Source organism: Aquarana catesbeiana, linkage group LG02 (genome assembly GCF_042186555.1).
Source record: "Aquarana catesbeiana isolate 2022-GZ linkage group LG02, ASM4218655v1, whole genome shotgun sequence".
Taxonomy (NCBI): Eukaryota; Metazoa; Chordata; class Amphibia; order Anura; family Ranidae; genus Aquarana; species Aquarana catesbeiana.
In genome coordinates this window covers 181,700,736-181,714,516 of record NC_133325.1, presented here as the reverse complement: position 1 = coordinate 181,714,516, position 13,781 = coordinate 181,700,736, and the positions used below count along the sequence as shown (strand labels likewise).

Below are 13,781 nucleotides of genomic sequence, written 5' to 3'. Positions count from 1 at the left end.
GTGGCCCTTTATAAAAATAATCTTTTTACACAAACTTAGACATAGACATTTTTATGACTTCTCTGAGGTATGCCTCAAGTGGTTTGTAGCCATCACCCCCCAGCGCTGGATTAATCTTTTGTTGTTTGTTCTTTTGCACAACACCATCCCTGGTGTTTTGGTTCCCCCCTAGCTGCAGAGGGCTAACATTCATTATACAGACTGCCATATGTTGGTTCTCCATACAGCGCCTGAACTTTTTAGAAGTACACTTTGCAAAGAATAAAAAAATAACATGCTGGAAAATTTAAACAAACTGCATTTTTTGCTTGCACATGATTGGATGATGGAAGCCAGCACAGCTTCTGCTTATTTACTAAGCTCTGGAGCAAGTGCACTTTGCAAAGTGCACAGTCTATTTGATTTTAGTAAATCAACCCCTATGCCTCTTCTGCAATCAACTCTTCTTACTCCTCTTGTGTGTACACTTAGCTGCATCTGAGTAGCTCACTGGACAGTTCTGGCATCTGCCAGGTGCTAGGATGAATGAACTCCCATGTGCATGGGCTGTAGATGTTGAGCCTAAAAGAAGTTGGATAGAAAATACTGGCACTGGTGTGAATGCCGACATTACTGGAGCAGGGGTGAGTATAGTTCAGCTTTAAGGGTAACTTTAAAGTCAGACTGTTGGAAAAACCAGAACAGTGTGGTAAGGTAATTTCTACACAAAGTTAAAAAAAAGAACACAAAAATGCATATTACGTGTACAAAACATATTTTACTTTATACATATACAACAAATTACATGTCTCTCATGATCTCTGAAGTGGACACTACAGAAAACAGATATGTTGCCTCCTTTTACGTTGCATTTGTTGCAATAAAGTCATATAGGAGAGCATGCTAAATAAGTATGCACTCTTTATTGCTTGTTTGAAAAGTACAAAAATAATGTACAAAAATAAATTCTGAATAGCAATGTTCATAGAAGGTTACTTCACAAACATGAGGAAATACAGTAAATCATTCACAAGGTCATTATAGTTCATTCAGAGGTTCACGTTCTAGTCTGTTTTTAAGATTATACTGTACTGGTGGCAAATTTGTGAATTAAATTAGTAGTCTTAAATCTCAGTCTATTAATGTATGTACTGGTCACATGACTGAGGTGACATCACAGTGATATTTGTTTGATATTAGATTTATTGATTTTACTGGTTTAGCAAACAAAAATGAAGATTTTCATTTCATTTATGAACAAAATCACAATGGAAGACTTGCACTTTTTGACATTACTTAGTCTACTCTACTCAGAAAGAAATCTGTACATGTATATAAAAATTCATTTTTTTATACAGAAAACAAACAAAAACATTAATGTAAAACACATTGATTAACTGTATACTTTGAAGGTATCTCAGTGCAAAATGCACATTGTCATCAAACTAATAGAGCTTCAGCCCATGGCCAAGGGCAGAAATACAGCTTTTACTGATAACAGTATTATAAGTACTAACAAAGCTCCTTCTGTCAAGAGATACGGGGCATTTTTATAAAGAAGTAATTGTGATATTCACCAAACATTGACTGCGGGTGAATCAATCAATTTTAAACAAATGCACCAGGAGGGTACGCATGCAGTAAATAGTACATGAATTTCACATTTATCAGCCTTTATAAATATACCCCAAAATGAGCAACTTCAACTTGTTCTTCATTATTTAAAATACCTTGGAAAATACCTCTGACCTGGCCACACATGGGCTTCTGCAGACAGTAGGGCAGCTGGATCTGTGACAAGAATATCATACATCAATATGGCAAATGAAAAGTCCAGTCTTTTGGCTTTCAAGTTTAACAGTTGGGTCATACATGACAAAGCAGTGGTGGCCGTATACAGTACATGGAGTCTTATGCATATATATTAGCTAACCGTGTGTTTTTATCCTGTTTGATGATCTGTAGTAACTGACCACCATTTACCAGAGCATTTTTCACATACTTGGCATGTTCTTGCTTAATATCCAAAAAGACTGTAGTGCTTAATATAAATACAGAACAGAGGCCTTTCATATTTTTAGGCCTCATGCACACTGGACGTTTTTGGATGTTTTTACAGCTGCTGTTTTTGGCTTAAGACATTTTTTTTCCTACAGTCAATAAACTCTTCAGCATGTTATCCTATGTGTCCATGCACACATAGGCTGTTATCAACTGTTTTTGGCTGGGGCGTCTTTTGGCTGTAAAAAAAACAAACAAAACTAGTGGGTTCTGAGAAGAGTTTTTCAGCTGTAAAAATGCTCTTACGTCAAAAAACACTGATGTATGCCAATAAACGCTCAAAAACATGGCTCATCGGCGTTTTTCAATGATTTTGATCCATTGAAAAAAAAAAAAAAAACCTCTAAAAAACACTATTGAAAAACTCACTGCAAAGCTACTACCTTTTTTATAACGTTATTTTAATGGCCAGTGAACATGAGGCCTTATTGTAAATAATGTAAAAAATGTCACTGACTACCAGTGTAGGTTACATGCCTTTTAACTGACATTGCATGAACAGGCTGTTGAATAAAAATTTCAGACCCAGCAAATATAGGTTTCTTCTGATGTTGCGCCCTGAAGTTGACTATTGCAATTGGTTGTAATTCATAGAATGACCAGTTTGTTATCTCACATCAACCTTGAATCAAACTCCAAGTATCTAATTAAAGGGATTCCCCTTTGCAAAGTTTAAAAGTTGCCCTAATTATTTCCTTCATATTTTGTGCACAAGACATAATTACTAAAAAAAAGTAAGGTTCCAGAAAAATAATCAGTGTAGAGACTATTCAGCAATCCAATGATTATGAAAGGGTATCATCTCCATTAACTTCTTCATGATGAAATCATATTTACACACCAGCTCCTTGCAACAAGTGAATTTAATTATTGATTTTCTATTTTCCAAAAACATTAAAACTGCACGGAGTAATATCGTGTACACACGATCGGAAATTCGGCCAGCAAAAGATCGATGAGAGCTTTTTGGTCGGAAAATGCGACCGTGTGTATGCTCCATCGGACTTTTGCTGGCCTAATTCCAGCCAGCAAAAGATTGAGAGCATGTTCTCAATTTTTCAGTTGGAAAAAGTTCCTATCCGAAAATGCGATCGTCCGTAGCAATTCCGACGTGCAAAATTCCTACGCATGCCCGGAAACAATTCAACACATGCTCAGAGGCATTGAACTTCATTTTCTCGGCTCGTCGTAGTGTTGTACATCACCGCGTTCTTGACAGTCAAAAGTTCAGCGAATTTTTGTGTGACCGTGTGTATGCAAGGCAAGCTTGAGCGGAATCCCGGCGGAAATACCTTCATATCTTTTTCCGACCAAAATCCTGATCGTGTGTACGCGGCATTAAACTTTTTTTGGAAAGTTGGCAACGAGCTTACAAGGTGTGGAGCTGAGCTGGCAGGGAAGACTCAACCCACCATTTACATGGCATCAGCAGATGTTGTGTCCAGATTACTGTTAACAAGGAAGTGTCAAGTGTCACAGGGTGGCCTGGAGTGCTACAGTTATACTGTACCTGATAAAAAAAAAAAAAACTGAAGTCATGAGTAACTATGCAATTCAAGGCTTAATTTCCAGTTTTTGATGAACATTTTATTAAACAGTTACCTTTTTTAAAAAATATATCATATACTGTATCTATGTTTGTTGTAATTGAAAATGCACTGCCACCTACCCAAGTTCTTGAGAAGTTATGTTTATAGAGCACAGAATGGAAAAAAGTCTACTGTACATAATTAAAATAAAAGTAGCGTAATTAGTAATTATCTCAATTTATATTCCTCAAATGAATTATACTATATCTGGCTTTTTATGTAAGAGTTGTAGGGCTCTAAACATATATGTTTGAATATTACTGTAGACATTATTATAGAAAACTAACTGGCGTATGGCAGTGATATATAGAAGGAAGGAAGACAGTAGCAAGTTCAGCCTCCTGTCTGGACATAGACCAATAAAGTGCTGCAAACCCATATCAGCCAAATAAATGTAATAGGACATGTTTTCAAAAACAAGTGTAAAAAAAGACAAATAAAATACTGCTACACTTGATAACCAATGGAACCATTCTGTTGCTTCCAACTATGGCTTGACTAGTTGATGAGGATATCACTACATTTTTCTTCTGTGCTTTTTCTAGGGCTAAAAATCTAGTTCATACATAAGATCTGATATTCTAGAAATATGGTGTAACTAGTTGACATGTAACATCTATGTTGGATCACTTTAATTCACATGGGTTTGTTTTGGCAGTGTAGTCATTAACTGTACATTCTTAGATGGAGAATAATAAATTCCCTTGTGTCCATACGTCATAGACGTTGCAGTCTTTGGGGCAAAGACAAACTACCATGTTTATTTATTAAAACATATTTTCAAATTTTGATCATTAGTGCTTACTTTGTACAGGCAGCAAAGCAAATTGCCGCTTGTGTTTTATTCTAGCTTTATTTGAAATATTATTCTCATGCTTACACCTTCCTGTTTATTCTTCTTCATTTGAATTGTAACAAAATGTTACTCTTCTCACAATAACCTATTTAATAGGCTTTCACCTACTGGATTCAAGACTTGACCACTGCAATTACTTAACAAGAATAGTAGTCCTAGTAAGTGATCATTCTTAATCTCTCAAATGGTCTGCATATTCTTCCTGTCCCAGTAGGGCCTGACCTTCACCAACAATTAATGGTAATATTAAGGCACTCTGTGACTCATCAGTTTTTCCTAAGATGAAGACTGCTAAAAGTAGGCTGCTTCAAGTTGCCGACCTCAAGGATGAAGAAGTAACAGAAGAAATTGTCCCTTTTGAGTAGTAAACATACAGTGAAGTAGGTGTGAGTTTGTCTTGGAAACCTGCTGTCTCCATTTCTTATGTTCTTTGCGAGTCACTCTTGACAAACAAGCGGCTATGCCAATAGTCCGGATTGTCAAAGGCACAGTCCTTCGCTTCCAGTTCTCGAAGGGGTTGAATGAACCCTTTTTGTAGTGCCTCTCTGTGGCATGTTTGTGGGATCAAATTGGGTTTGTCAAAGGACTTAGGGCGGCTGGCAATTAAGTTCATGTCCTCATAGCCCTGTTTTTCATCTGAAGAGCTGTCCATTCTCCGTCTGCTATTTCGATTCATGTAAGTATACTCCTCTGCATCCTCACTGATCAGGTCTTGGCTATTGCTTCTTCTCTGTTCATTCATATATTCATATTCCCCCTTGTTCCCATAGTCATAATCCTCATCATTATTGTCACCTGCTGTAGATGTTCTGCATTCGCTGCTTGTATCTCCTGCTCCTCGGATGTCCATGTATTCGTATTCCAATCTCTCGGGTGGCTGCTTTTTCCTGTTCATATATTCATATTCTTCATCATCATCATCATCATATTCACTGGGCATGCAAGGCGTCAGAGACCTGGACTCAAGGGATTTCAATGTACTGTCCCGGGAAATGTCTGTGGAAACAGAAATGATTGGTTTTGACTATGTAAAAATATTGAAGAGAAAAGGGTTAAAAGAGTATTTATAACGGACTTTGTGGGCATAACATGAGGCAGTAAATAAAAAAAAGTATCTATATTACATAGATATTAAAAATTAACATAAATATGACAAACAACAACACCCTTTACTAGAGAAGGTCAACAGATACCCAATATAACAGACATGGAGGCATGGATCCTTTCAATGAGTTGGTGAAAAGTCCATAAATATGCAGAAATCAGTATATTTATATATCAAAGGGTTAGGTCCATGGTCTCCCCCATGCTTGCTTGTCAACGCGTTTCACATTTAATTGCTTCCTCAGGACATAGTGGGTAGGTGCTGATTGGCCTTGAAAAACAGGTACTGGGTGACACCACACAAGACAAATGAAGAACCAAATCAATCCTTCCAAGGGATCAAATTCCAAATATTAAAGGCAACTCAACTCTCATATAGGACACCTGGATCGGGAGGGGATCCACCCTCCAGGGTGACCAAAGAAACTGTCACTTTTATCAAGAGTGGAGTATTATGGATCAGTTGGAGCTCAGTGTGGGGGGTAGAGGAATCGAGCACAAGAGTTCAAATATAGATATCATGAGTAGTATCAACACCCCTCAAGTTGGAGCAGTCCCTTTCCCACAATCTTGAATAGGACTTGCCAATCATCAAATAGGTGTAAAGAGGTCTTTCAATAGTGTATTGGGTATCCCTCACTTGGGGGCTGAACTCTTGTGCTCGATTCATCTACCCCCCGCACTGAGCTCAAACTGATCCATACCACTCCACTCTTGATGGAATTGCCAGTTTCTTTGGTCACCCTGGAGGGTGGATCCCCTCCCCCTGATCCAGGTGTCCTATATGAGAGTTGAATTACCTTCAATATCTGGAATTTGATCCCTTGGAAAGATTGATTTGGTTCTTTGTCTTGTGTGGTGTCACCCAGTACCTATTTTTCAAGGCCAATCAACACCTACCCACTATGTCCTGAGGAAGCAATTAAATGTGAAACGCGTTGACAAGCAAAACCGTGGAGGAGCGTCTACAAAATAGGGGATAGTTTTATGGCATTTTTAATATTATTTTTTTTTATTAGTAATGGCGGCGATCTGCGATTTTTATTGTGACTGTGACTTTATCGGACACTTTTGACACTATTTTGGGACCATTGTCATTTATACAGCGATCAGTGCTATAAAAATGCACTGATTACTGTGTAAATGACACTGTCAGGGAAGCGGTTAAACACTAGGGGGCGATCAAGGGGTTAAGTGTGTCCTAGGGAGTGATTCTAACTGTGGGGGGAATGGGCTACTACTCACATGACAGCGATCACTGCTCCCGATGACAGGGAGCAGTGATCTCTGTCATATCACTAGGCAGAATGGGGAAATACCTTGTTTACTTAGGCATCTCCCCGTTCTTCTGCTCCGTGAAACAATCGCAGGCACCCGGTGGACATCGAGTCTGCGGGACCCACGGTCACAGAGCATGCGGCGGGCGTGGGCACCCACAATGCCGCATCTTAAAGGGGATGTACCTGTACGCCCATTTTCCCAGTCGTGCCATTGTGCTGATGTATATCGTCGTGCGCTGGTCGGCAAGGGGTTAAAAGTCAGTAAAATGTTTATAAGATCTGAAGTTAATAAAATCATGATTTGTCAAAGTAATTGAATTGCTGTTCTTTGGCTTGCTTCACTTACTGCTGTGTCTGATTCATGCTATAGCCCCCAATTCTGCTTAAGGCTCCACCCAATAGTACCTCCAGAGACAGCCACTGTGCAAAGTAATCTGTGACCTTGTATTGTGAGTTACATAGTACCTAATACAGGGGTTTCCAAACTTTCTAAACAAAGGACTTCAGACTTTAAGAGGGCTGGACTGTGGCCACTAGATGTAGAATAGGTTTCAACATCAGAATGAAAAAACAATGCTCCATCTTTGGTTTCAGTGGGAGGAATTGTGCCCCATCATTCGTGTTAGTATGAGGAATTGTGCCCCTTCGTTGGCATCATTGGGAGGAATTGTGTTCCATCACTGGTGTCATTGGGAGGAATTGTGGCAGTTCATTAGAGTCAGTGGGGGGATTTGTGCCCCTTCATTGCTGTCAATGGGGGGAATTATGCTCCACTATTCATATCTGTGGATGAAATAGTGCCTTGAGGGCCAGATAAAAGCAAGCAAAGGGCTGCATCTGGCCCCTGGGCTGCAGGTTAGAGATCACTGACCTAATGTATAATCAGCCTAAACCTGAGATCAAACACCTGCTCAATGGACCCATTACAAGCACGCTGAAGGACATTTCTCAGGCGAATTAGAGACAAGAAGCAAATAAGGTTGCATCTCCTTGATCAAAGTCTCTGCTACAGGCTTATAGACCTATGTGTATGTATTCCTAGGCAATCAAGTGTGACAGTTTGCAAATTTCAAAAACATTTATTACTGAGGATGAGAGAAATATTCTAAAAAGATGCTTAAGAGGGGGGCGTGGCCTGGAGTGGCATGGGATAGGACGCTAGGGACCTCAGCTCCGCCGGCTGAACATACTACATTGAATATCCTGCGACCCCATACATTGCCAAAAGTCCGCCGATCATCACCTCCGCTGGGAGAACCCTTCTGGATCATATCACCCCTAAAAAAAGCTTGGATGCGGCGGCCAAACTGGGGAAATATCGCCGCTTGGAACAAGACCCCCCTGACCAAGATGGCGGCAATCCTATGACCTTGCCTACCAGAAATTTTTCCAGAACCAGAATTGGATAAGTTTATCAAGATATTTCTGCACGAAACCCTATTCTCAGCAAGGAAGGTAATAGCTAGGGTATGGATGAGACCCACCACACCAGAGCTGTCGCACTGGATAGTGGAAGTGAATAACACATTACCATAAAAAAAAACTTGTTTATTCCCATAGAGGATGTCCCTCCAAATATGATAAAATATGGGAGAGATGGCTTAAGGCTTCCGAAACCATAGTATGACTCCAGAGTGGTAGAGCAAGATACCTCTAATGATACCTATACAACACTCACCAAAGTTAAATATTGTTTGCTCCAGCTAGTAGTCACGTTGCTTTATGTTTATGTATATGTCTCTAAGAAAATATGTACTACATATTATAGCAACAACCTGTTTTATACGCTCTTGTCTCAATGTATGATTCCTTTTGTTCAATAAAACTTTTCTTGATGCTTAAGACGTGGCCAGGGTCAAGTTTTATTCAGGCACAGGCCAACTTTAGAGCAGCCAAAGAAGGAATGTATGACAAGGCTGTAACCATGTAACAAATCTGTCTCACGATGTATCTCACTGCTCTGGTTTGCCATTGCTTTATTGTATGATAGAATTGATAAATGTCTCCCTCTGTGTACAGGAAAGGTTCAAACCACAAACAGGAATTTATCTGAAATATAGTACTAAAATGTGTTACTGAAACCCTAAATATTTTTCTATATATTATTTTTACTGTAAAACTATAAAGTGCTGATCCATACATACCTCCTAGGCTGAGCTGTGGCATAATATATTCGCTATCTGTATCTGGTGTATCAGGAAGAAAGCTTTCTCTTTGAGAACGATAGGCGCTGTCAAAGCGAGAGCGAGAAGTGCGACTCAGGCTTCCACCACCGTATGACATATATTCTGCTGTATCCATATCAGATAAGGTACAACATCCCTCTGATGACTCAGATACTGTACGGCCTAAGGAGTCCTCCCTTCTTCGTGTCCCCTGTCTGGCAACTGGGTCAACACGTTGCATAGAGCCCTAAAAAAAAAAAAAATCAACATTCTTTTCTAATACAGATGAATCATTTCTGTACACTTCTATGGTATCTAAGGCATGATTAGAAAATTCTTAGGCTGCTTACAAAGAATAGCAGACCAAGTCAGAAGTCAGGTGAGAGCTGTTCACAATTCTGGCAGACAGTGTAGTCCCTCTATTCAGCCACCAGGAGCAAAGAAAAACACATAGTACTTTGGAGTATAATGAGCATGTGATTAAGTCCCCTTTTTCCCATGTGACAGCAGTGCTGCTTGAGCAGTGGGTGGCCATTTCAGCACCACCTGCCTTGACCAATTTTGGGTTTGAAAATCAATGGAGCCAGGTGGAAAATTCTCAGCTGAACAGTGACTGCAGCCAATCAAATGCAGTCACTGCTTGGGGATTCCGACAGCCACAGAGGCAGAGGCTGTCAGAATAAAAGCCAGCAAGGAAGAGTCCTTAATTCAGACTCTTTAGGGAAATCTATTGATTTGTTTTGTTCAACCTCAAAAAATCTTAAAGCGGTTCAATACCCGCAAATTTTTTTTTTTTTTTTTTTTTTACCCCTGTAAAGCAAAAGGCATAATGAGCTAGTATGCACCGCATACTAGCTCATTATGAAATACTTATCTTAGAACGAGGCGTCAGTATCTTACCTGACCCACGCCGAGGGAGCTGTCATGTTGCCTCGGCGTGTCTTCCGGGTATCGCGGTTCCAGCACTGTGAGTGGCTGGAGCCGCGATGTCATCACTCCCGCGCATGCGCTCGGGAGATTTCTTACCCGGCAAGGTCCGGCAGTTGCCGGGCCTTCAGCTGAGAATCCCCTGTGCGCATGCGCCGCTGCAGTCAGCGGCACATAGCGAGGGGAATATCTCCTAAACCATACAGGTTTAGGAGATATTTTTTTTTACCTACAGGTAAGCCTTATTATAGGCTTACCTGTAGGTAAACGTTACAAAAAACACTATACAACCACTTTAACGTTTAAGCATAACTAGGCTACTAGCAATAGACTGAGGCATTACACAGGGTTTTATGACTGTCTGGATTTTTGCCAAGGTTTAGAACTTTTGCATACCTCAATTCAATAGTCAGAGTGACGAAATAATTTAATTTTATGATCTGGTAACATTTTTATGATTGATTTATTCATGCATTTTAACACACTACGAGTAACAAGGAAGGATATAGACCAGGGATATGCAATTAGCGGACCTCCAGCTGTTGCAGAACTACAAGTCCCATGAGGCATAGCAAGACTCTGACAGCTACAAGCATGACACCCAGAGGCAGAAGCATGATGGGACCTGTAGTTTTGCAACAGCTGGAGGTCCGCTAATTGCATATCCCTGATATAGACAAAGGAGATAAAAACTTTCTGGAGGTTAGATGCATTGTGTTGGGTAATTGTCACAGGTAAGTATGAGCAGAAATAAGCATTATTCATAAACATAGCAGATGCATTATGAAGGTGGAGTCAGAGTGGAATTGAGTGGTTACCTTTTTAGTAACGCTGCCAGTGGTTTGGTTCATTGGAAGATACCCAGCAAGAGAACTTTGCACACTTTGACTCTGAAACATAAAAGTATTCAGAACATAAAAATGTTTCTTCTGTTTTAAATTTTTTTGAAAGCAAGCATACAGAGCCTGTTTTTCAGGCAGATCAGTTACATTTTGACCTAATCTTGAACTAATTAACCTACAGTATGCGTGGGAACTAATGGAAACTAATGACTTCTACACTCATTCATTGTCTGCTCGAATATCAATTAGGTGGTACAGAAAATCTAATTACATGGTCACTACTACGAACAGACCTTAGAGGCCAGTTTTGTAGGTACAATTTGACCTCCCTTAGGTCATGTTATTGCCAAAGCACTGCAGCAGGCTCTATAAGCTGAGTTTACAGTTAAGCCGGCCATACATAGATCAAAATTCAGCTGGTTCAGCTGGGACCCGGTGAATTTTGATTCATGTATGGGCACCCTGGTTATACAGATGTCAAGCTATTAATCGACTTCTGTATAACCACCCTGTCATTTTTTTTCCAAACAATCTGTGTTATCATCTATAGCCAGTAACACTGATCATTGTGTTCGGATGGCGGGGAAGGCTCAAATTTACTTTGGTCATGGCTCACAACCAACTGTAAAATCTATTTGTGTAAAAAGCAGTATTAAACCTAAAAACAACAATTTGGTAAATTGCAGCTTATCAAGTCTTTGATGTGGTGTCTATATTTGTTTCCTTTATTTTCATCTGGTGATCCAGCCAAGGTCTGTTGTTTTTCAACTTCCTTTAAAGTGGTTGTATACCTTTTTTTTTTAACTTTTACCTACAGGTAAGCCTATAATAGGGCTTACCTATAGGTAAAAAAAATATCTCCTAAATCTGTACGGTTTAGGAGCTATTCCCCTCGCAATGAGCCGCTGACTGCAGCGGCGCATGCGCACAGGGGATTCTCGGCTGACAGCCCGGCAAACTCCGGAGCTTGCCGGACAGAAGTCTCCCGCGGTGACGACATTGCGGCTCCGGCCACTCACAGCGCCGGAGCCGCGATACCTGGAAGACACCCTGAAGGGAAATGTCAGCTCCCTCGGCGTGGACAGGATGAGATGCCGGCGCCTCATTCTAAGGTAAGTATCTCATACTAGCTCATTATGCATTTTCCCTTGCAGGTGTAGGGAAAAAAAAAAAAAAAAAAAAAAACAGCGGGTATATAACCGCTTTAACAAAACAAGCTGTCCAGATAAAGTAGCATTGTCATATTTATACATTTATTTAAAACATTTACCCCAAAAGGAAAAAACAGTTTGCTGTAACAGCATATCAAGTGTTAGCTGGAGTTCGGCTTTCATTTGTTAGTCAAGTCCATCTAAATTTGCTAGTCTAAAGAGGAACTGCAGTCTGCTCACATAATTTGTAATAAAAACATCTTTGTCATTCTGAAGCTTCCCTCCAACCACTTTGTATATTATTTTATATATACTGTGATTCTGTACTTGCCAAATATGCTGCAGAAATCTCCCTCCACTGAGTCTGGCTGCAACCATTTTAACTGTGGGCAGCTGAAGCTGCTGCCTGTTCACTTCCTGGATTTATATAGAGGCACACCTCCAGCTCATTGGTCCTCTTATGACTCATCCCCCCCCCTTCCTGGCAAACTCTCACAAGAGTGAGAGAGAGAGCTGTCCATGATGTCATAAGCCTAGGCTTTTTACCAGACAAGAAACAGAAAGTGGGCTGTATAAGGTATTTACTGGCAGAAAAAAAAATGTTTTACTATCCAAAGTTAAAACAACAAGGGCAGAAATTTTAATAGATGGAAAGTTGAAAAATGACTGAACGTCCCCTTTAACGCTACTCTTTCTCAAGACTGACAATGTTGCTGTCCAAAGGTGTCTGCTTTACTACTTCATCTAGAACGCAGACACCCAAAGACAGAAGTGGGTAAGGACAGAAGTGGGTAAGGATCGGCACAAAACTTTTGTTGAAATACTTGCAATGTATATTACTGCAGAGGACCTGAAGATTTTTTTTCTTTTTAAGGCCTTACCCTTGAATAGTCTATTCTTTGCCGTGATGTATAGACAGTAGTGGGAGTTTTAGGATGTGAATTGATATCGTCATCTTCCTCTGTGTCTAAATCGGTTTCCATCTCCTCAACTTCTTTCTCACAAAGTACTGGCTGTTCTCCAAAGACAGGAGACTGTGGGATTTCACTGTCCCGCTGTAAAAAAAACAACACATTTTGGATGTCATGTTACAATCTACAATTCCAGAGAGCTTGTATAAAGTTGGCCTCTTCTCCACAACCCCTAAAATGCATATTAGAGGTTTGAAGGCCCAGTTTAAATTATTTAACTAGGGTATAATAGACCTGGTGGAAGAGTTTCAGCTGAATTACCTGTTCTTTAGAGGATATTAGCCTAGTCATGCAGTTAAATTCAAATTCTGCCCCCTAAGTCAGAGAGTGGCATCACTTATTTCTCCCTTGCTCTGTTGTATATAGATGTGGTTTACTTTAAAAGAGTCAATTAGTATCTGGAGATTAGTTTAGTCTGATCTGTTCATTTGAGGAGTTGCTCTAGGTGTGGGTACTCAAAGGCTCCATTGTGTAAACCAAATTGCGTAATGATAATCACGTTTCAGTTGGAGCATAAAGAAAGTCCAAAGTCTTCTTGAAACTGTTGAAGTGACCTCAATTCTCCTGCAGTGAATAAATGGTCTAGGTATTCAACACCAAGAGAAGTCTGGTGGTTGATGTTTGGTAGTGTGAGAAACTTGAGTAACATTGGACCAAGATAGCATTGTTGAGGGAACAGTGCTAAATCACCCTCCTTTTTTTAATCCCCACTTACATCATAGTGGGTTGTCCTTAATTCAGATACTCACCAACCCAGCATTTCCATCTTTCTTTGTGATAGTTGTCTCTTTTGGGTGCCCCCGATGATGCAATGCCAGGCCCTCCCCCCCTTCCTCATCTGGTGAATGGAAGTTGA

General features: G+C 40.1%; 1 protein-coding gene across 1 annotated transcript in view; it reads right to left on the bottom strand.

The window, feature by feature from the left end:
- Positions 1-737: 737 nt before the first annotated feature.
- Positions 738-13,781, bottom strand: part of ERBB3 (erb-b2 receptor tyrosine kinase 3) — a 138,593-nt gene continuing 125,549 nt past the window's right edge. Inside the window, exons 25-28 of the mRNA XM_073613974.1 lie at positions 12,836-13,009; positions 10,780-10,851; positions 9,014-9,281; positions 738-5,481 (exon numbers count right to left, since the gene is read on the bottom strand). Of these exons, the coding sequence (XP_073470075.1) occupies positions 4,907-5,481; positions 9,014-9,281; positions 10,780-10,851; positions 12,836-13,009 (1,089 nt within the window). The 3' untranslated portion in view covers positions 738-4,906. The remainder of the gene's footprint in view (positions 5,482-9,013; positions 9,282-10,779; positions 10,852-12,835; positions 13,010-13,781) is intronic.